The 23,834-nt window shown below is 43.2% G+C and overlaps 3 protein-coding genes across 5 annotated transcripts in view; 1 reads left to right on the top strand and 2 right to left on the bottom strand.

Annotated features, from left to right (window-relative positions):
- trappc12 (trafficking protein particle complex subunit 12) overlaps positions 1 to 14,907 on the top strand; it is a 42,057-nt gene extending 27,150 nt beyond the window's left edge. The window contains exons 5-12 of the mRNA XM_068717730.1: positions 428 to 566; positions 5,871 to 5,983; positions 6,254 to 6,326; positions 7,668 to 7,741; positions 10,471 to 10,569; positions 11,551 to 11,654; positions 12,204 to 12,291; positions 13,532 to 14,907. Coding sequence (XP_068573831.1) covers positions 428 to 566; positions 5,871 to 5,983; positions 6,254 to 6,326; positions 7,668 to 7,741; positions 10,471 to 10,569; positions 11,551 to 11,654; positions 12,204 to 12,291; positions 13,532 to 13,774 — 933 coding nt within the window. The 3' untranslated portion in view covers positions 13,775 to 14,907. The remainder of the gene's footprint in view (positions 1 to 427; positions 567 to 5,870; positions 5,984 to 6,253; positions 6,327 to 7,667; positions 7,742 to 10,470; positions 10,570 to 11,550; positions 11,655 to 12,203; positions 12,292 to 13,531) is intronic.
- A 625-nt stretch (positions 14,908 to 15,532) lies between these two features.
- On the bottom strand, positions 15,533 to 17,449 carry adi1 (acireductone dioxygenase 1). Its single transcript, XM_068717731.1, has 4 exons — positions 17,296 to 17,449; positions 16,900 to 17,019; positions 16,380 to 16,559; positions 15,533 to 16,200 (listed from the first exon to the last, which is right to left on the bottom strand). The coding sequence occupies exons 1-4, from the start codon at positions 17,416 to 17,418 to the stop codon at positions 16,051 to 16,053; spliced, it is 573 nt and encodes a 190-aa protein (XP_068573832.1). The 5' UTR covers positions 17,419 to 17,449; the 3' UTR covers positions 15,533 to 16,050.
- Positions 17,450 to 18,554: 1,105 nt separating this feature from the next.
- On the bottom strand, positions 18,555 to 23,718 carry LOC137877832 (coiled-coil domain-containing protein 42 like-2-like). Of its 3 annotated transcripts, none has more exons than XM_068717984.1 (6): positions 23,331 to 23,718; positions 20,027 to 20,119; positions 19,796 to 19,897; positions 19,069 to 19,290; positions 18,775 to 18,954; positions 18,555 to 18,686 (listed from the first exon to the last, which is right to left on the bottom strand). In XM_068717984.1, exons 1-6 carry the CDS (start codon positions 23,475 to 23,477, stop codon positions 18,639 to 18,641), a joined length of 792 nt encoding a protein of 263 aa, XP_068574085.1. In that variant the 5' UTR covers positions 23,478 to 23,718; the 3' UTR covers positions 18,555 to 18,638. The 3 variants fall into 3 exon arrangements, with proteins under 3 accessions (XP_068574085.1, XP_068574084.1, XP_068574086.1); XM_068717983.1 differs by having other exon boundaries at positions 19,706 to 19,897; XM_068717985.1 differs by lacking the exon at positions 20,027 to 20,119 and having other exon boundaries at positions 19,808 to 19,897.
- Positions 23,719 to 23,834: the final 116 nt, after the last annotated feature.

Below are 23,834 nucleotides of genomic sequence, written 5' to 3' on the forward strand. Positions count from 1 at the left end.
GAGAGTAACGGGTTTTGTGGGCTGGTCATTTTTTAAAACCTTGGTCAAGTGAATAGAAACAATTTTATTTAATAATTTTGTGCAGGTCAAGTGACAATTCTGTGGCCAATCAGTGTTTTAACTGCACCTTCTAGTGTCGACTCAGCTCGCTGGGAACCTCAATCATGGCGATACCAAAAAAAGTACCAGGTACTATCCACAACTTTTGCCAGTGGGAAACCAAAAAAGAGAGGTGCAGTGAAAATGTGGCAATAGATACAAAAACACATAGACATAGAGGCTAACTACTAACTGGAAGAGGGCAGCTGTGACCAGTCAAGATCAGAGAATTTGCATTATGTTTTATTACTTTCCTGTGTCCTCTGTACTTTACGTCTTGTCTTATTCATGTAACAAACAGAGGGAGGGATGTTTGTGTGTATTCCAGCTCTGGTTTGTGCGGCTGGCCCTCCTCACCAAGCTGAACCTCTTCCAAAACGCTGAACTGGAGTTCGAGCCCTTTGGCAACCTGGACCAACCAGACCTCTACTACGAGTACTACCCCACTGTTTACCCTGGGAGGAGAGGTATGTACACACACACACACATACTCAGTTGTATAAAACCATACCGCCCTATGTCCTTTTGGGTCATTATTATTGATCTTTTGGTATTGATCACGTTTATTTAGAAACTCTCCCATTGTAAAATCACCCATCGTTTCATATCTCTTTTTCCTACTTCTTTTGCCCAAAAGCTGCTCTGTGAATTCTCTCTGAAAGCTGACAGGAGGTTGAATAGCAGTATTCATGATAGTGCTGAATAGCTGCACTGAAACTCTTATCTTTGAATGCGTTATTAGCCCACTCTCCAAAAAAAGGATTTTTCAGTTTACCAACCTTTTTTTTTTCAGGATACACAAGCACACCACCACCGTTCTATTAAATATGCAAAGGAAAGTTTCTGCCAGGAGCTTGATATTAGACTGTATCGTCGTGAAGCTCCAACAACTCCACTCGTCTCCAGCAGTTCTTTGGTTTTGTTTCTCCTCTCTTCTACACCGCATGAATTGCTCTCTAATGTATTCCCATTACTTCGGATCTGCTTCGCCCCTCGGGCTACCACAGTGAAGGCGGTAGCGGAGACACAGCTGCGCACACACACACACACACACACACACACACCGCCATACTCGTACAACCCCCCCCCCCCCCCCCCCCCCCCCAAAAAAAAAGCAGCACACTTGAAGTTACACGGCACAGCCTTCTAAAGAGAGCACCAATTGACTTTCCGTTGCTCAATTTAAACGCTTTGTGACCCGCTAGGTGCTCGCAGACAAACTGGCACAAGTTGTGTAGCCTGGCATCGGGAGTTGAACGTTTCTCCGGCCCGGCGCTTGCATCGACTATCTATTACCCGCGATCACACTCTTCGAGCCCCTTGAGAGACGGCCGCCCGTGTGTCACGCTCCGACTCGGCGGCTCGGGAAGGAATCAGTGTTTGTCAGTTCTTCATTTGTTAGCCAGATGAAAAGTTGAGTCCAGTAATATTAAGGCCTGAATGATACTTGCCTGACGAGCAGCATTCATGCATGTCCCTTTTTCAGGTTGTTTTCATACTCTTACTTTCACTCGTTTCCTTTCATGTTTTAATCAATAGACTGAGAGAGAGAGATGCATCAGTCGTCTCACCGGTTGAATGAAATGAACTTGTGGTCAAATGCTGACCTTCGCAGCTGCTTAGAAAATGTCAACTGGTTTAATGTAAGCCTGACAAAAAGACTAAAAGGCGTGGGGACATTCATTTCACTTTTATTTTAAACTCTTATAGTTCTCTTCACTGACACGCAGCACAACAGATTATCTGTTTGTAAATTTCCCCGCTGTTTGTGACTGCGAGTAACCGCAACCTGGGTGTGTTTTTTCAGGGGCAGATGTAGTGGTTGTGCCCCAGGCCATCGCTGTCTGACTTTGCTCTTCTCCCTTTATCGAGCTGTGAATGTTGTTATCCGTAGTGGTAGAAGAAGAAAGACACTCGGACCACAAGAGAGGCATCGTCAGCACAACGTGCTTACATTTAGTTAGCATTTGTTCAAGGAGGACCTTTCAATTCTAATATGACGCTTTATAGTTATATGAATAATAATGCATCATATATGTTTAATTGTAATATTTTGTGAGCCAAATCTGAATCTGGAAAGTAACCAGTAACATTTCTCTGTCAGATAAGTGTAGTACTACAATGTTTTCCTCTGAAGTAGAAGTGCACAGCAAGTAGTCTACAGCTGAGTGCTTCTGGGGCCCTTTGTAAGTTATTTCGGGGTACAGTGAGTTAGAATAAAAGCCTAATTCAATATTTTTCATATGTTAACATCATGATAGATCTAATTTCGGCTCCTGCTGTTTTTTCCCTGAAACGGAGTGTATTTCACCAGTTTTTCTGACCGTAAGTGACTTTGGTGTGTGACACAACTTTCTGTGTGTCATGGCAGGTGTATTGTTGAGGAGCCAAGGAAGCACAGTGTCCAGTGTGAAGTTGTCTGTGTGAGTGCTTCTCTAGAAAGCCACAAGCAGCAACGCCACAGGCTGAGCATCCGGACCGCTCAGGCATGTCCTGAATGGGCACTGCACTAGTTTCATTCCAACACAAAGAAAGGCACTTGTTCATTGCATGAATTGTGCTCCTTTTTGGGGCCAGAGACCTCTTACAGGAAAGAAAATTGTTCAAGGATCCCTTTGTAATCGCAATACAGATTAAGCATATGCTTACTACCATATGCTACCTATTCTAATGCTTTTCAAACTAAATTCTTACAACTTGTTTCACAGTGATAAACAGAAGCCCATTTCAGTTTGAATCAGGTGAATACCACTTTGTTTTGCCCTGATATTCCGAGTGCTTTGTAATGAGAAGTCGCTTTATCTTAGCTGGCTTAATTTGCTAGCACCCGAAGACACGAGTGATGACGCCATTTGGTCCCCCGCCGCTGCTCTCTATAACACCAAACTCGATATATAACTGTCGTCATATTTTCTCAATTCAGCTAGGTCGGGCTTAGTGGCACTTGATGGTGTGGACTGACTCAAATATTTCTCCAAGCCAAACAGCAGCAGGCGGCTGAGTGAACTGACTGATCCACGAAAGATTGATGTGTCGCAAGCATATGAGAGTTTCTATTGGTCCAAAGCTAATGTGGGAGGGAGTAATGCATACGATGTGCATGTTTATTAGCGCAAATGTTCCCCATTTGTAGATATACACTTTTTAATGATATGTAATGTATAGCTAATTATTTTGCGGACGCCATGGGGGTCCCCGCTCCCCACTTTAAAAATCACTGCCTTACAGTGTATGTCACAGAAATGAATCATAAATACTGCAATATGCTTCAATAGGCTTTATTGTTTTTGACATATTCGCAGAGAGGAAATTCCAATAATGCAACACAAAACTTACCATACAAATATTACATACTAAGAAAAAATACTAAAAACGGCTACATATGTAGAGATACAACTGTGCCAGTCAACCCTTTGTTCTGAGTTTGGCCACAAGTTCTCATCCACATCACACCTTCTGTCCCCTCTAGTGATACACCTGCGTGCCCGATCCCTCCCTGGCAATTTTCTGCAGATATGTCCGAACATCCAGCATTCATTGTGTCCAAGAAAGACATCTGGTCATGTGGCTGGTGGTCAAACACTTTCAGCCTCCTTGAGGGAAATAGCTCCACCATGGGGTCAAAGAATTGAGAGTTAGGTGACAGGAAAGGGTGCTGCAGAATAGAGTAGATTGCATGCTTAATTTCCAGATATTTTGTGTTATGTTTGGTTTTGAGAACACATTGAACGTTTTTTACAACAGTATGGAAATGTCCATAATGGACTGTAAGTTTCGGTGGTGGCTGAGTCTGAGAGAGAAGGCCGTCGATGAATTTTGAAAAGATGTGGTCCACACTTTACTTCTGTTGTGCTGACTGTGTAGCGTTTTGAACAAGCGTGTGTGTATGCTGAGGCAGACAGGTAGTCCACGTCCTTCTGACAATGTTTAGGTGTTGACATGAATCTAAAGGTCAAAGATGGCATTTATAACTCAATCAAGTCACAGAAAAAATATTATAGATTGTTAGTGGTAGCTATGGCCCTGGTCCTACTTTTGCAGCTGGCAAGCTAACCGACAGCCTGCTCGCTGACAGGAAACACGCTCTCACTAACCGGCCACAAGAATAGCCCACAATTAGCCACAAAAGCCAGTTGGCTTGCTCATTGACCCATTCAGAGCTTTGAATAACTCTACCTTTGCAAGATTGCAACTCTCTCCAAGTCCAATACATACTGTAGGATAATACTGGCAGTGAGCTGTGAAAATATAACGCGGTGCAGACATGCAAACAACATTCTGCACGCAGTGGACTTGTGCTAAAGGCCATCTTTTACAGTCAACATATCATTTTAATTGGAAGATTCTTGAATAGAAAATTCTCTTAATATCAATGAATATTTTAAAATTAATACAAAGGCTTTCTGGCTGTTAAATTCTTGCCAAAAACAAGAAGAAACCATTTGTTTTATTTGTACATTGTTAATATAATATTCATTTAATGATGCTATGTTGATAATTATTTATTGAAAAACAATGTTCTAATCTTGCAGACTTGACTTTTCCTCAAAGTCAGAACTGTCACAAATTTCATCAAACCTGAGAGCAAAGAATCAACGTAGAACTTTTGCCAGCAAGTCCACCGATCATGGCGATTCCATTAAAATCGATTGGTGTGAAATATATCCTAAATGCTGGTCTGATGGGAACTGTTCGCTTGTCGTCAGCCACTAATGTGCTCTTGTGCATCCCCTTGCATGTGCTAGTTGAACACTATTGCTTTACAGCGCCACTGCTGCTCAGAAACTTCACAGGGTGCCTTTATTTTAGTTTTTGGGGTCCGTACAATGTTGTGGTTTCGCGGATTGTTTTCCCTCTCAGTTACGAGCAGTTAATTTTACACAGACACTGTAAAGCTGTTAAAAGTCTTAATTTTTAAGCTGATGAAACACGACGACACCCAAGAGAGAGACCGAATATAGGATCAAACCAAGAGGGAGCGCTGTCCCATCAGCGTGAAGGTAAAACATCGTAACAGAGGGCGCTGATGGAGACACTGTGGGTGGATCTGGAAATACAAGTGTGTATTCTGTCCTCTAGATTGGTTAGATGGACAGCACAAGCAGATAGAGACTGCAGAGATAGATAGACTGCAGAAGGAGCAGCCAGAGATGGACCAGCTAGCTGAGCTTCAGGTCTGATGACAATATCAAAGAGACCCTGATCAAAGCCCGGGAACTCACCTGAATATAGGCTCTTCCTCAGGGATGTGTGCGTGTGTGTGTGTGTGTGTGTGTGTGTGTGTGTGTGTGTGTGTGTGTGTGTGTGTGTGTGTGTGTGTGTGTGTGTGTGTGTGTGTGTGTGTGTGTGTGTGTGTGTGTGTGTGTGTGTGTCAGACAGTGTGAATGATGTAGAGGCAGAGAGAGACAGAGGGATGAGGCAGAAAGATGAGTGATGGAGCTGTGCAACACACACACAGAGAGAGAGAGATGAGAGGGTTTAATAAGCAGCCATACGTAGCTCAATGCCATCTGTAGGTTCCTGCCTCCAGGGCTGTGTGCTGCTGTCTGTGTGTGGGTGGATGGGTTTATATTCTCATCTCGCGCTCTGTCTCTCTCCGCCTTCCTCTCTCTTTCTCTCTCCTGCTATGTCCTCATTCCACCCTGTTTCTTACTTTCCCCCTTTTTCCCCTCACACATTTCCCCCCCCACAATCTCCTGTTTTCTCCTTGTCCTCCCTCTGCCTCACTCTTTCTCTCTCCCTCCCTCCCTCCCTCCCTCCCTCCTGTCCAGGCTCTGTGGTGCCGTTCTCCATGCGGCTGCTGCATTCCGAGCTTCCCCAGTACCTGGCCAAGCCCCAGGAGGCTCTGGACCGCCTGCACAATCTCAAAACCGTCTGCCTGGCTGTTAGTATACGCACACACACACACACACACACACACACATACACACACAGCCTCTGGATGAACATAAAGATATGCATACTCTGTAGTATTCACACAATAAATAGCTATACAGAAAAATCACATGCAAACCTTTAAGCCCACCTGTGTAAACAGACAAATATTGTTGGAATTTTTAGAGTTATTGAATATGCAGATTCTGAAAAGCCTTCAGCGCTGGCAATGGAGCGACTCCCCCCCTCTGAGGTTTGAATCCTCTTCCCCCCTTAACAGATTCTGGAGAACTTGGAAAAAGGCTTGGCTGAGGATGGCAGCATGATCACCCTAACACAGGAGAACAGGCAAGGTAAGCGCGCGCGCGCACACACACACACACACACACACACACACACACACACACACACACACACACACACACACACACACACACACACACAAACAAACACACACAGACATTTGGCTACAGACCTGGCCCCGGTCCCAGACTGCATCACACTGTGGGAGGAGAGTGAGGTCATGGGCCCTAGTGGGTAATACACACACACACACACACACACACTGAGTCAGAGGCACACCTGGTGCAGGACTGCAGCATACCTTGGCCACACATACACACACACACACACAGCAAACAACACACGCACACAAACACACACTTCCAACCACACAAATGCACCGATGCGCTTTAAAAGTGTTTAGCACCTCGCCGCTTCGGCACTCGCGCTGAATATCAAGCGGCCTCCTCGCGCCAAGCGGATCGATGCGGATCAATCCGATCCAATCCACTCACATCAGCGAGTGTGCTGGGGAAATAAGCAGGCAGGTAGACACGCCTCCACACGGCGGGATGTAGATAGGCTTCCCCTTCTCTTCTCTCCGACTTCCTCGACACAGCAGTACATCTTAATGCAGCGTTCTCTGAGTCGTCTGTCCGCAAGCCCTGCAACCACTAACTTTTCCAAAGGCTGTGTGGCAGGTTTTTATTTTTTTACTACAAGCCATTTAATCAGCTAATTCAAGGCTGTACAACAACAACAACAAGCCACTTGGTGAAGTTGAGCTAAATGTACCAAGACACTTGCTTATAATTGGTAAAATTGGCAGGGTAACACGCGAGTGTGTGCGTGTGTGTTTGCGTGTGTGTGCGTGCGCTTGTTCTGGCAGTTTCTCCCCCTTTCTAAAAGCAGTGTAATAGCTGTGCCCTCTGTCTCTCCTCTTTCTCTCTTTCTCTCTCTCTCTCTACCCACGCAGACAGTCGACAGTCAAGTCAATAACGCAGGGCCTTGCCTTCACACATCAGACCCCCGCTGAGTGATTAGCGCTTCTCCCCAACACACACACACACACACACACACAGAGACACACACGTGTGCAGCGATGAATACTAATAGGCCTGCACTCTAACTCTTCCACAGGGTGCACTGTCTGAGGGAAAAATAGGGAAGCGGAGTGTGCCGCAGTGTCTTCCTCACCACCTCACCTTAAAATATACCCTGGTGTGTAGGGAGGAGGAGGAGAGGTTTAATGAGGGGGATGTAGGGATAAGAGCAATGGATTGAGGAGTGGGGGGGGAAAGGGGTGACGTTAGAGGGGCGCCCCAAACAAGTAGGTTGGAACGAAAACAGGAAGTCACCCTTTTAAGAAATAAACCCTCTTGTCCGTCTCTTCTTCTCTCCCTGTTTTTTAGTGTCTCTAAAGCTGTGGAGGTCTCGCCTCAGCCGGGTCATGTACTCCATGGCCAACTGTCTACTGCTGATGAAGGTACGTGTGTGTGTGTGTGTGTGTGTGTGTGTGTGTGTGTGTGTGTGTGTACGAGCGTGTGTTGTCAGCTGGAGTGAATGTGCCCGTGTGTGTATCCATGCGTCTGCCTGGATGTGTGTGTCCCCGGGAGTGTGTCTGCGTTTGAGACGGAGAGATCTCTGATGCCAGGCTGGTGGAGGATTCACAGTGAAATCCCCCCAGACTGACCACTAATTGGATTCTTGGTCAGAGGGGGAGAGAGAGGTTGGGGTGTAGATTTGATCCGACTCAGAGAGAACCACAGTGCCATCTACTGGTGAGGATCTAGATTACAGTAAAAACAAATATTGTTTTGGATCAATTTCAATATGTCTAACTCGCCGTGACATACCAGTGATTTGTTGCACATTTACTACAAATCCTAAATACTTTATGTTACTGTTGACTGTTTTAATGTTGTATTCTGTACAGACATCCACTAGTTTCTATTCATTACTGTATGCTATGGAAATTAAATGGCTGATTCTTAAAAGATGCTGAGGTTGTCTAGCCCATCGCTGTCAAGTACATGGTTTTATTATCTATGTGAGGAAACTAAACAGTGTCAACAAGCCACTATATTGGAACTCCCAAAAAACAGCAGAAACAGCAGGTAGACATGATGTTCAGTGTGATGGAACACAACTCAGGGTCATCTGGATCTGTCTGCGGTGGGCCAGTCACTGTCGGAGGCCCCGCTGGATCCTGAGCTGAAGGAGTTTCTGGAGAACCAGCATGATTTTGTCAGCATCGGACCCGGTGGCACCGATGACAAGTATTAAGCATAGCTATGTATATAGAAATAGCCAATATTCTCTCTGATGTTCTCAATCACGTATTTAGGTCATATAGAGGCATCAGTATTAAATTTCATGACCAGTTAAGTGAAAGTGAAAAATCAACATGCAACATTAATACAACAGCAACAGTCTTCTCTCACCCGCAAAGACCATCCGGAATCCACATCCCTTTTTTTTCTCCTGAGTCGCACCGATTACCTGGAGAATGTGATGTCCTATTTACACAAGACAGATCCTTTCTAGCCATAATCATGTCGGAGTGCAGGGTTAGCACATGGGAGAAGTTTGCCGGGGCCTTCTCCCAGAAATCTCCGTAGATTACGGCCACAAACCTACTTGGTTAGGTTTAGGAAAGCTGCATTGAGCCTTTCTCCAAATGCAGACCAGATTTTACTGTTGTGTTTTCTACCCCAATGATATGACAGGATATGAAACTGTGACATCTCCTCCTTTAACCGTCTTTGGTAACCGCAGCACAGTGCAGAGCAGTGGCCATTAGCTAGCTAGTGGGGCACAACAGAGAGGCTATCATGCACTGAAAGCATGTGCGGTCGGCCTGGCTATGTAAACACAGCAGGGAAAAGCTCTGATAATAACACACACAGAGGGAGAGCGACTTCATTCTCTGCTCAGATAGACATTGCTACGCTATATCTTTACATAGATGATAGTTGTTTGCTGCTATATTAATACTCTAAATGTCAAATTGACCAGTCTTTTTTCTTCTTTTTTTATTGTGACCAAATCCCAGTAAAAGACAGAAACCAACAATGTGTGTGAGTCCATCTCTCAATACCTCCCTACCCTGTGTGTGGCAAACAGCCCCAAGCCCTACGGATAAATGTGAAGAACAGAACATAAAAATATAGTGTCAAAGCAAATGTTACTCAAATAATGTGCATTCGTTGGGGACTATTTTTAGCGGTGGATTAATCTACATTTGGTGTTGAAGTATTTATGGCACCAGGACGGTGCATGTTGGATTGAGTCAAAATAAACTACAGTGTGCTTGTTCATGGTAATGAAGTGACACCCAGTGCAACAGTGTGGCTCATTTATGAGTTTTTAATAGTTTTTGGATAGACAATAGAGCTCTATGGAAAAGAGGAAGAGGACATATCATTGAGACACTGTAGTAGGATGAATAATTGTTTGTCTTGTATACTGTATGAGATTTGAAGCTCTGGTTAAGTTTCAGACACTAAAAACTAAGCCAGAATCAAAATAAAAACCTGCTCCGTAATACACAGGAACAATACACTTTCTTTACCTCGTCCCAGCTCAGTACACACACACACACACACATACACACACACACACTCTCTCTGCGCGCACACACATACACACACACACACACACACACACACACACACACACACAGTCTCTCTCGCTCTCTCTCTCTCTCTCTCTCTCTCTCTCTCTCTCTCTGCGCGCACACACACGCCTCACTGACCTCTCTCTGTCATCCCGCTCAGCAGTCCAGTCACCATGTGAGCGATGTGTAGCAGTGCAGCGTGGAGGTGGGAGGAGGGTCACATCGCCCAGCTAATACACCATATGTTTGATTAATGCCCTCTTTCTCTCTCTCTTTCTTTCTCTCCATTCTTTACCATGGAATTTTTCTTCACCTCTCTGTCTCTCTGTCTCTCTCTCGCTCTCTCTGTCTCTCTCTCTCTGTCTCTCTCTGTGTGTCTATGTGTCTCTCTGTCTCTCTGTCTCTCTCTCTGTTTCTCTCTCTGTCTCTCTCTCTCTCTCTCTCTCTGTCTCGCTCTCTGTCTTTCTCTCTCTCTGTCTCTCTCTCTCTCTCTCTCTCTGTCTCGCTCTCTCTCTCTGTCTCGCTCTCTCTCTGTGTCTCTCTCTCTCTCTCTCTCTCTCTCTCTCTCTCTCTCTCTCTCTCTCTCTCTCTCTCAGGACTATGTTCTGGCTGTGGAGACCTATCACTCCATCATCCAGTATGAACCCCAGCAGAGAGTGCAGCTGCTCAGCGGCATAGGACGCATCTTCTTGCAGGTCCGCACATTGACACACACAAACACACACACACACAGTGCCGTTAGAAAGTGAACCCTAGAATTTTCTGTAGTTCTGCATAAATCTGACCTTAAATGTGATCAGATTCAAGATTCAAGTCTTAAAACGAGACAAAGGACCCAGTTGAACAAAAAAGATATTATAATTATTCATTTATTTATTTTCTGAAATTATGCAACTGAAGCTCAACAAAAGGCAAATCTTGCAGCAAGATGACCCCAAACACGCAAGTCAGTCTACTAAAGAATGGAATGTTTTGGATTGGCCGAGTCAAAGTCCTGACCTTAATCCAATAGAAATGTTATTGGAATCCCTGTTGAGACGTTGTACATTTAAAGTTATTGCTGCTTAATGTGGTCACACCAGGTTTTGAAAGCAAAGGTTGCAATTCATTTTGAATAATTTTGCTCTGTAAAAAACATGCTCTTTTGTCTTATTTGTTTATTTTTAGGATTTAGATCAGAATCACCATTTATTTCCACGGTATGTTGCACATTGCTAACCGTGCCCCGGCTACAGCTTCGTACTTAATGCACAGACACCAGATTGATATTAATTCCCCCAAATATTGCTCTGAAGGTCTCTGATTAGAATCAGGTGCAAGCTTAAGTAGACATGTGGGTAAGAATGTTGAGAACACTGGGCCTTCACACACATGCGCAATAGACGGTCACTTGGCATGGTCTGTGCAGAAAATGAGCAGGACTTTTACTTTTTTACCAAACTCTTCCCACTTTACAACTCCATTGTGTTGCACTATCATCAGAGATAGTATTTGTTTTGTCACCATTATTGTCTCTTGTTATGTTCCTGTATGTATTCTTTACTGATGCAATAAGTCTCAACTTTTCCCACGGGGATCATGAAATCTAATCTTAATACATTTGCGCTAGCCCAATTTTACAAAACACACACACAGATCAGTGGTTAATGTGCCGCCGCTGCTTTGTTCTCGGCCAGATTGGAGACGTTAAAACGGCAGAGAGGTACTTCCAGGATGTGGAGAAGGCCTGCCAGATGACGGGGAGCCAGCCAGGTCACACCACATGCGTGCTGATGAACAGGTACCCTTTTAGCACCTCCGCACAGTGCCAGTTTACCTCTGCTCATTTTCGCTTCCTTCAGGGCTTTTTGCAGCTTCGTGCTTCCTTCTGCCGTGCGATGAAGCACAGGAGGTCACACCTGTGGGCTGAGGAGGTGTGGAGCACGAGGCAAACCTCAGGAGGCAACAGGGCTCCAGACTATCTTTGGTCTCACGAGCACATGATCGGTCGCACCCTTTTCTTTTTTTTGGGGTTCAGCCAGTGGTGAAATCTAACCAACTCAAGTACTGAACCAGGCACATGCACAGAAAAATGGAATGTATTTTCTGTAAATTCAATCTGCCCATTGTAGAAAAGTACAGATGACTCTGTAGACTCAGATGTTTTTTCAAGATCTGGCTTGAAACCAGAAGAGAGGAGGCTGCTCTGGTGCCCATGGCTTTGAAATGACATGTGCTGCTTTCACATATCGCTGTATGTTTGCTTGTCCACACACAACAGGCCTTCCACAGCTTCAAGTGTGACAGAAACATGTCAGTAGAAGATGTAATGCCTGTGTTTGTTTTCCAGGGCCTTCGTCTACCTCAGTCAGAACAACTACGCTGAAGCGCATGCGTCCTTCGCCGACGTCTTGAAAATTGACCCGAAAAACCCTGTCGTAAGTTCTCCAACCCCCACAGGAACAAACACCGCTTTAATGCACCACACTCCGAGTCATGTGAGACACACAATTTAAAGTGAGGCTGATGTCATTTGCTGTGTCGTCTCATCAGAAAACATCGGTGGATCTATCATAGTGTTGGATTTATTGGTGAGATGAATAGGAGACGGTGTTGATACATATTTGGAAATATGCTTTTTTGTTGAGAGCGAGATGAGAATATTGATATTCATTTCATGAGTCTTTGTTAAGCACAGAGCAGGGGCCAGATACATAAACGATGTGTTCTGCCTACGTCTTTTCCCACACACATACATGTCAAACAAAAGCACATTCATAATATGAATTGTATTTTGAATTATTGTGATAAGAAATTATTAATGGTCACTTCCCTGTCAGTGATCTTTAAATTTGATCCTAAATGATGAGCCGTTTTGTAAAGCATCTTTCGACATGAGCTCTATGAATCCATCATCAATCATCCTTCTGATGTTTAATAATGATGATTGAGATATCTCCGCGACGATGGATCGCAGATACATGTGATGAATTAGTGGTGTGGGCGCTATAAATATCCACGGTCGTGTAATGACAGCTGCTCCGGTGCTGCTGGGAGCACGTACGGTCTGTGAAATGGCACTTCTTTCCTTGCCGGTCTTCTGACTGACGGGGCACAAAGCATTGAGGTGCTAACTGATTTTTATGGGGCGTCTCCACACATCCATTTATGGCAAACTGCAGGAGTAGAAATGAGGCTCGTGCATGTGCGCCCTGTTCCACAATGATTGGGATTTATTTCATAAAACAGAATTGGGCGTTTGCAGGTACACATTGTTTTAGTCGTGAATAATCAGTTTTAGGGGGAAACAGCTAGCATGCCTAGTCCTCTCTCAAAGAAATATGCCTACCAGCACCTCTAAAGCTCACTAAGTAACACACTATCTCGTTTGTTTAACCATTACACAAACAATAAAAAATTAAAATTAAAAAAAAAACTATTTGTAGTTTTTAGGCAATTTCACGGTTTTAGCGGGGCTGTTTGATTCTGTCAGTGAAAAAGTGGGCCACGGATGGAACTCTCATCCCCGACATCGCTCTCAGTAACCTTTTCATTTGCACAACTCAAGTGAAATTCAAAATGACGCCCCGAAAGCGCAACGTAAGTCTCACACCAAGACAGTAGAAGGGTGCACTTCTTCCATCCTCACCTAATCCCCCCTCCTTTGTATGTTCCCAGGCCAACAACAATGCAGCCGTTTGCCTGCTCTATCTCGGCCGCCTGAAGGAGTCCCTGAGCCAGCTGGAGGGCCTGGTGCAGCAGGACCCCGCACTCTACCTCCACGAGAGCGTCCTCTTCAACTTGACCACCATGTATGAGCTGGAGTCGTCACGCAGCACCCAGAAGAAGCAGGCTCTGCTGGAGGCCGTGGCCTGCCGGGAGGGCGACAGCTTCAATGCGCAGTGCCTCAAACTGGTCTAAGAGGGGAAGAAACGTGAACTAGGAGTGGACACACACACACACACACACACACTACCGCACTCTCATGATCTGTAGAGGAGTAGAAAGCTCACACACGCTGATGGATTGACATTCTGCAAAGGAAATGGTCCTACAAAAAAACTCCTCTGTGTGCGTAGAAGTCGATGTTCATTTTACAGATTAAATAGTTTGACATTTAGGGAAATTTGCTTACTTGCAACGAGTCAGATGAGAAGATGGATACAATCCTTGTGTTTGTACCGTAAATACGGAGCTCGAGCTGCGATGATGAGATGGTGATGCAAAAAAGAGCCCAGATGTTGATCAACTGGAACTTACATCTGCATGAGCATTCATAGAAGATAAATATGTTGGTAGGGAGGCTGGCTTGTTACTAGGCTTTCATTTTCTCCTCTTCTTTGTCACTTGAAAACATTGCGAATGAAGAGGTTGTTTTTACTACTTTACTCAGGGTCGGCAATAATATGCGATTCTTGGCTTATTAACGTCTTGCAGTACAAACAGACAAGCTCACCTTTCAATGGTCCATCAAGACTGTCCCCATTTTTACAGGCTAGCCCCCCCCCCCTCTTCCAGCCTTTGTGCTAGCTTCATATTTAGCATGCAGCAGTATCGATCTTCTCATCCAAATCTCCGCAAGAAGTTTCCAAATGAAGCGCTGTGAGATCAGAACACAGATGTACGTTGCACTACAGACTGGCAGTGATGGTAGTTGCAGGCTCATAGTGTGAGTCTTGACGCGGGCATTATCCTGAGCTTCAGTGTGCTTTAGGACTAATCAACCACAGAGGTCCAAAGCTTCTTCCACAGCAGACACCTGTCATACTGGATTAACAGGCGAAGGCCACTCGACTCCAGCTGCCAGCTTTATGAACTCGTGCAGATTGCATCGTATCCTGATCACTAAACAAAAACTGTAACATATTAGGAATCCAAAATTGTACATATCAGAGATGTTTTTTTCTGTTCATGTGATTATATCAAAAATGATCTTGTTAAATCTTTTATTGATTTGTCCTAGTGGATCTTTAATTTTCACATATTGTGTTGATCATATTTATGAATATTGAATTTTGTTTTATCTGAAATAAAACTGTTATTTTAAAACAACTTTGGTTTGATGGATAGATCATTTTAAAAAAAAGAAGCAAGGCACAGATTAGAATTAGCAGCAGCTTTATGTTGCAGACAACACAAAGTGTTAGTGAATCTGTCAGACGCTCCACCCACTAGCACAGACAAGTAGTGTGGGAAATATGAAAGTAGAAAATACTGCGTACTAGTTGCGTATTTCAAAATGCTGCTGAAGGTAAGTCTGACTGCACCTCACCACATACAGCCGCTTTATAGAACAAGGTACTACAGACTGTCCTGTTGTGAAAGTATTCAGATCCTACACAGTTAATGTTCATATTGTTTACACTTGGGTATCTAAAGTAAAAGTACTCATGCACAATGGCCCCTTTAAATGTTATGTTATCTATCTAGATAGATATTACAATAATTAAGTACATTATGATTCTGTTATCTAATCTTGTTTTGTCTGTAGAGTCTCGATTGAACTCCACACAGACTGCCCTTATTTTTACATACTCTGCTCATTTGTAAATAATAATAATAATTAAAAGCTGGTACTCCATTCATTTATACAGTCATGCAAGTCACTGCAACAGTGCCCTGCAAATAGTTCCAAATAAAAACCTCATGTTAACAAATGAAGGGATTCGGTCAGCAGTATGACACTATGGAGCCTTTATTTTGAAACTAACAGGAACTGTCGAGTCTTAGTTTTAACAGGTCAAGAGGTTGGAGCAGCCACACTGCCCCAGCACCACCCACGATTCACAGCCAAACTAGACATGGGAAATTATCTTTAGACAGTATATCATACCGGCAACATTACCAAGTTTAAATGTTAGGCATGAAGAAAAAAAGGGTTTGTTTTTAACTCAACACTGTTTCTGTTTCAAAATAAAAGCCCTAAGCATCTTTCTGTAGACAGAAGGTGGGCATGCATGCTCCCATTTGAAATGTTGAAGTGCCTCTCGTACGCATCCCACATAGCCTCTTTATAGCCATTGGCAGGTGTGCTGCCTGTCATTTACAGTAGTTTGATGTTTTTTTTATCCCACACCTAGCTACTCTGCCTCTGATTAGCGTTAATGAATTGATTCATGTTAACTTTAATGTTGATATGGCACACTGATTAACAAGACCATATAAAAATATTCATATAAACAGGTTGCTCTACAGAATCACAGTAGAGGTGAAAGCATCACAGCTCTCTCTCCGGGTTCCTGCAGAGAAGCTAAGTACTTCTGGCGGATGTCAAAGTCGTCGGCGGGCCGGTTGTAAGCTTTCCACACTGGCTCTCCCACAAACAGCCTCATGGCTTTGGTGTAGTTCTGCAGAGACAAACAGAGCGTCATGCATAGTAAGTATTTATTCTGTGTATTCTTTTAATAATATGTAATATAATACTTTTTTATTATTATAATATTCTTTTTGCGGCATCATTTTCATTAACCATCATTGATCATTGTTCAAATGGCCTCATATCAATGACAACTCCGTGCGTGCGTACAGTCTCGTCCAGGGTGAAGCGGTGGTAGATGCCGGCCGGCAGGGTGATCAGGTCGCCCTTAGTCATGGCGATCCTGATCCAGCGCTCCTCCTTGTCCCTGACATCAAAGTAGGCCTGGCCGTCCAGGATGTAGCGGATCTCATCATCCAAGTGCAGGTGCTCCTCAAAGAACATCTTCAGCTGAGAGCACGGACACAAGAAAGACACAGCAGGCCAGAATAGTGGTGGTTCAGTCATTCAATTATAAAAGTCAACAGCCAGTTCCAAGTACTAGCTGTCCTCATGTGTCCCCGTCTTCTCCACTGACTGACAATGATGGACGTAGAAATGTCATAAAGCACTGTACAGCCTCTTCCCCACAGGTCATAACATCCTCTAATGCAGTGAGGACAGTTTACTTCACTGCAGTTCACTTTCAACAACCGTCTTATCTAACAATGTGCCAATTTCTCAGAATAAATAAAAAATACTAATTATTAAAAGGTATAGTCCGAGTGAGAACGTGCAGCGCTCTGCTTACCTTCTCCTCATAGTTGGGCAGTGTGTCCTTGTGAATGGCGATGATGTCCATGAAGGAGTAGCCGTGGTCTCTGCGGATCTGCTCCAGCTCTGGGTCCGTTTCATAGATGTCAGCATTCAGCTGCAACAATGGGACAACAACAATAAAACAACCAAATAGTTTAAGAACTACAACAAACATGGCGGCATGTTTGTTGTCATTTTGAAGTTGTTGAGTGGGTCACAGTTATCTAACCCGAAAAAGTGATTGCGGACGTCCTGTAAATGAATAAAGTCAATATAAAACAAAGGTTGACTTTAGTAAGCTAAATAAAATGATTTTTTTACTTTATCCGACAGCTAACCGTTCTGTGGAAACGCACAGGCAGCTGCTAACGTGGCTGTGACGTTTGCTTACCTTCCAGTGAAACACCCCGAGCGTCTTCAGCTGGTCCAGACTAACGGGCTCATTTGGGGTCAGTCTGTGCGGCTTCCTCTGGTCCTCCTCGGAGATGTCCATGTACCAGGCTTCCACCGCCATGCTGACGGCTTTACGGCTCAACTCCTGGAGAAAGCTCACGTGTACTGTCACGTGACTTCATTTGTAAGCCATACGTAAGAAGTGGACGTAGCCACCGTGACGTCACCCATGTGGTTTATTATTTTATATTGATTGCATTATTGCTCCCCTCACAGATATATTATATAAACACAAATTATTATTCTTAGAAAACTGCTAGACATGTTAAAAACATGTAAAGCCATCTAATTTGATAGTTTTGCTTTGAAGGGTACCACCAGAAGTGTTAGTAGTTGCTGTAGCGATTGTTTTTGACTGGAGGAGTTGACTGCAGTGAGGTGTGACCGTCAGCAGTAGGCTCAATACTGCACTCCAGTGTTCATAGTGAGAAACTACATCTCAGTCGAGCTCACACATCGCCTTCTAGCTGTCTCTGGTTTGAAATCCAGGACAGAGGCCTTCAGATGACCTATTTCATTGTTTTTTAATCAACAAGGCATTCAAGCCTTTACAGCTGCTCAATATCTATGAAATGACCACGTAGGCCTAAAACTGGGGCCTGTCTATGTTTAAGTTGACTTTTTTTGAATATATTCACTACTCATTCCATCCACCTCTCACTCCTTCTCATCCTCTCACACCTCTACACCATCACCTGTCTCAGGCCGACCTGGAGTTGAATGGAATGGATTATGAAAGGGAGGAGGAGGAGCCTGTTGAGCAAATATCATTAGTATGTGTGTCAGTATGTGAGTTTTTAATAAAGTACTTCATGTTTTAAACTAGTAGCTATTTACTATTTTTGTGAAGAACAGATTATAAAGTACTGCAGCACTTTCAAATTTTTTTGTGATCAACATTTAATATATAGATTTCTTCTTGATCATTGTCATTAATTTGTCATGTGACCAAGAGGAGCTGGGTATTGAACCACCAACAGTACAAGTTATCTGATATTACTAGATATACAGTATTTATCTAATTTTAAAAAGTCACCCTCAAATATATAGTTACCACTATCAGGACTATTTCATGACTTATAATCAAGCCATGTTAACAACAAAGAAGAGCTAAATGAATACAAGTTGTTGATTACTTCAGTGTCTTAAGTTTATTTAAGTTCATTGTTTTCAAGTTTTACATTAGAACAACTACTAGATTATTCATTTGTCCTTTTTGCTTCTTCTTTTTGGGGACTTCGGCTTGTCTTTTTCCTTTCCACCATGCTTCTGTGGGGCAGTTTAATATTGCTTAAGTATGTCCTCATGGTCCTGCATGAACATCATGACCTGAAGAGGAAACAGTAGAAAACCGTCACTTGTTTGTTTTCTGTCTCTCTGCTGCTCATAACCATCTCTGCTCTGTCAGGGTACACACCTTATCAAGCTGTTTCACTGTGTCATTCTTATCCACAGCTTCGTCTCCTTCTACCTCAGCTTCGTCTCCTTCTACCCCGCCACTTCTCATTTCATAGAGGCTAAGGGTCGCCATCTTAATCTGTCCCAGCAAGATTGTTTTCTTTGCAGCTGTTTCCTGAATGTCGTTCCACTTGGTTTCCTGTGAAGACAGGGACAACTGCATTTCACACAAGATGGTAGCTGCATATGTAGGCAACATCTGATTTGGTGTACGCTCTGATGCCAGACTTTGAATCAGTGTCATGTCCGATACCCAGTGGTTCGCTGCAGCGCGCGTCTCCTCTAACTCGGTTTGGAGCCGGGTCAGCCGTAGGTTCTTCTGCAGCCGCTGCAGACGATCATTGTCCTCCAGTGTCAGCAGTGATTCCCTCAGCTGGTCGACCTGCTCGTACGCCATTTTCTCCTTCTTCTGGCAATTGTCTCGAATGTGGAGAAGATTATGTATATAATCTGCGAGCTCCTGCCCGTTATTAAACTGTAAAACACACACACACGTTAAAGGTGCAGCTCAAAAATCCAACTTCATACTAAAAAAAAAATCCATGACCACCTCTGCACACACCATAGAAATGATTTCACTTTTCTAAAATAAGACCTGTAAGGAGACCTGGCCAGATGTGTTATTTCACATAGCAATGCTATCTATTTAATGTTTAGTGTTCATGCCCACTGTTGAGGCCATCAAGGTTTCGGGAGGCTTACCACCATGACTTAACACTTCTTGCGTCACTTCTAACTAAATGAGAAACGTTACCAATTTAGCTGCATTGATCTGAGATTCACCGTCACGTTTTAAAATGTGGCTTGTTACATAGTGGTACAATCTTAAAACTTTGAGGAACCTCTGTTTAAATAAGTGGATCTTTTGATGATAGACTATTAATTAGTACCCTACTCATCCTGCACGCCTGCTCCATGATGTCTGTATATACAGTGTGTTGTTGTATCTGACGCTCTTGCTCCTGTTTCTTCTCCATCACCTCGGCACGCACCAGCTTTAGCTTCTCTAGCTCTGCGTCCAGTTGAAGGCCCTCTTTCCTCTCCTTCTCTGCTTCCTCAACAAGTTGATCAGCCTCTTCTACCTGCAGGGAAGGAGATAGAGGGACTTAGTTTTGCTGTTTGCTGTCCAGTTCCAGCCATGAAATTGAAATCCATTACATCCCTCTACAGTCATATACAGCAGTCGTGTGTGAAATTGTCCTCTACTGTACCTTCAGAAAGTTATCACAGTGTGCTTGTACTTTCTGTGTTTTCTTTATCAGCGCCTGCAACTCATCTTTGCGCTGTCTGAGACTCTTCAATTTCTACATAAAAACACACATAATATATGTATAATAAACTGAGTAGCTAAAATAGAGACACTCAGACCCTCAAGGACAAACACATCCCTTTGTAACCACTAGGGGTGGGACTTCATGTTCTCAGTCATGTGACATAACAAGCTGCCCTTATACACAAATAAATAATAGAGGCTTCTCTTCAAACAATGTTGGTTACGATCAGGACTGAAGTGTAAACTAATATAGTATTTCAGAACAGTTTTAGGAAGGGGACGCTTTTGTCCTCTAAGGATAGATCAACTTTTTTAAAGTGAGGCACACAAGCTCAGTGTGAGATAATGTTATGATTTGAGTAACTAACAGTGAGTTAACTTAACTGCTAGTTGCAGTACCCTAACGGAAACACGTTTTTATATCAACTCTGGAAACACAGACAAGACAATAAGACCATAGTGTGCATACCATGTAATTCAAATTGAAAAAAAAAAAACTTTTTTTATTTGGGGGAGTGAGGGAAGAAGCTTAAATCACCATTCAATTTGCAGCTTGCACATTGACTACTGGTTGTTTTTCATATCAATCAGCATTCTTTACACACACATAGGTAAGGTACATATTTGATTCCACCGGGAGCGTGTGCACCGCGATCTGCCCCACCGGAAGCGTTTCAGAAGCGGAGTGCTCGCGGGCACCACCCGCGAAAATCGTGAGATTCCGCGATAATCTGTGTAACAACCATGGATGTATAAAGAGAACAACAAACATAAAAGGTTACTTTACCAGTCCGACGTTGAATTACTGTTGATTTGGTCATATTTCCTTGTTTTTTGAGACATTTTTAAGCTTGGATATATAATCTTACATTCTTGTGGTCAAAGCAAAATATAAGAAGAAGAAGAGAAGTGTAGAAGAAGAGAAGTGTAGAAGAAGAGCAATGACAGAACAAGCATAAACCCGACCCGTGGGCTCTCGTACGCCCTCTTTTTTGAGGCTGTTTGCCCCTCTGTTGCTTTTTCACTGCGGTTTCTGTCAGATCAGCAACACTAAATATGTTCTACACAGACGTGAAATACACTACTTATTCTATGGAAAGAAAGGACATATAATAAAAGTGTCTACAAATATTACAGTGGTGACAAACAATGAGAAAGCAAAAGGCACGCGCTCAACCCAGTTAGTGAGGGATTGCGCAATCTGAGGTGAAGCACAGCTCGTCGCTGCCTCACCTCACTGTCTTCTCTCTGTTTGAACAGGACATGCGCTAATTCAGAGATTTTCATTATAAAAATGCTTGAAATGATTGGAATCATACAGAAATTACAGTTATAGCACAGATCAGTACAGAAATATACATTTCTATTTTATCATTATTTGTTTTTTACTTTTCATGATGAGGCTCTGCATCACCTGCCTCCCCTGACCGCATGTCCCTGGACATATAGTCATATACAGCAGTTGTGTGTGAAATTGTCCTCTACTGTACCTTCAGAAAGTTATCACAGTGTGTGTGTACTTTCTGCGTTTTCTGTCAGCGCATGCAACTCTTCTTTGCGCTGTCTGAGACTCTTCAATGTCTACATAAAAACACACATAATACCGGCTAAATTGCGGTTACAATATCAACGTGTCACAAAACACCAATTTGTTTTAAAATATTTATGGTTTGTTCAGTTGTAGGTTGATATTGGTTACTTTTAACGTATTTCTCCAAAGTCATATTATGCTGGCTGGTGAAATCTGGTCTACAGGAAGACGTGATTTCAACACATTTAATGTTTCATATAAAACGTCATCAATATGTATCTAAAGACTGTGCTGTCAACAAGAAGCTCCCAGTACATCGTAATGAGAGCAGAGCACATTCTGTCTGTATGTTCACGTAAAATACGTGTGTTTACTGCTGGAACACGCATGCGCAGATCTTCTCAAACTTTTAAACATGTGTCTGGAAACTCTGCACGGGACCGAAGTGAACGAGCTGACAGAATGAACGTGAGGCTTCACGCTAACGACATACTTTGTATACTCCAATATAGCAAACCGAAATATGCACCATTTGTGTCATGTTATGCTCACCATGCGGGCGAGGCTGCTAGCTTGTAGCGTTAGCATGTTAGCTTGTAGCGGCAGCAGCATGGATGAACAATAAACATAAACGTGTGCTAGTTAATGTTGGAGACTCTTTATGGACTGTCGCTGTAGCGCTGTAGAGTTTTTAGGACATTTCACATGTGAAATACACGACGGATAGCAAGTGGGGCTGTACTCTGTTTAAATATGGAGGACGTGAGTAAAACAAAGTAATGTACAAATAAGAAGACGTCAAAACATTGTTGTTTGGCATATAGCAATATACAAACAATATAAAGTATTATACTGTGTAATATCCAAATCAGCATATTTACGTTGAAAAGACGACTATGGTCTCCGGTGAAAAGACGTTCAAAACTGGTCTAAAAGTGAATGTTTTTCTAATATTTGTTTTATTTACAGACGTCCACCTTGAAAATATGGCAGATTTTTTTTAAACCGGCTCCTCTGTGGCTTTGACAACGACATTTAAAGAAGGAACGGGAGATTATGGTTGTATACAAAGAACATTGTTTGATATTTATATTGTTGCTTAATAAATAAAAATGAATTGTTGCCTGTGTCACTTGGTCTTCTTTGTCCTGTAAGTGGAAACTGTTGTGTTACTATGATTAAGTATTTAATTACTACATATTGAACTGTTAGCATTTCGACGTTTAAGTAAACGTGGAAAAGACGTTTAAAATTGGTTCAAAAGTGAACGTTTTTTTTCCTCGACTATTTAGACGTTGAGTAAACGTTCACGTTTAGACCAGATTTCACCGGGATTTACAGTATTGGCTTTCAACTGATAAATGTGGATGTGGTTTATTAGTAAGCCTCTAAAATTAAGATATACTATTATTAGCACAATGTAGAGGACAAACAATTGTAGTATTGCAAATCCCGTTGAAATCTGGTCTAAACTGAACGTTTAATCAACGTCTGTAAATAGTCGGCGAAAAAACTTTCACCTTTGAACCAATTTTGAACGTCTTTTCAACGGTGGGCATAGACGTCTTTTAAACGGAAGGGGACACTTTTAGATCAACTTCTTTAAATTGAGGCACATGCGCTCATTGTGAAGTAACATGACTTGAGTAAAGTGAGTTAACTTAACTGCTAGCCGTTACACCGTGAGAAGTAAAGTTGGGAGTTCTCGTACCTGGTGGCGCTGCTCGATCATCTTGTCATGCTCCTCGTTCTCCCGGCGAAGCCTCTGGATGTCGACCTCTTGGGCCACAGAGCGGCTCACATGACAGCTGGCTGCCCTCTCCATCCCACCGCTCTCACGGATGCTCTTTGAGTTCATTACCCTTTGTTGTCTTGGAAGATCTTCAGAGAGCGATCAGACTCCAGTGAACTTGGATCTTCTTGCTGTCTTTGTTTAACGTTTCTAGTTTTCACACTTTCTACGAGCCCCCAGAGTTCCTCGTTTCTATGGTAACGCAAACCAGGAACTTTCTAAACCAGATCTTACTCCAAACTATCAGGAGGGTCCGAGCACCGACAAAGTTGGCACGCAAGGCAGTCGTGATGAAAATAGCCGTCTATGGTTGTCGAGCTGCGGTGTGACAAATTGGCTCGATAGCGCCCCCCTTTGAGTAGCCCCAACACTGCGTTTCACCTGGCTCAAACTCACAGTGAAAAATACAAGTAAAGCAAAATG

The sequence above is a fragment of the Cebidichthys violaceus genome, unplaced genomic scaffold, assembly GCF_023349555.1.
Source record: "Cebidichthys violaceus isolate CVI_PGR_0920_01 unplaced genomic scaffold, fCebVio1.0.p SCAF_22, whole genome shotgun sequence".
Taxonomy (NCBI): Eukaryota; Metazoa; Chordata; class Actinopteri; order Perciformes; family Stichaeidae; genus Cebidichthys; species Cebidichthys violaceus.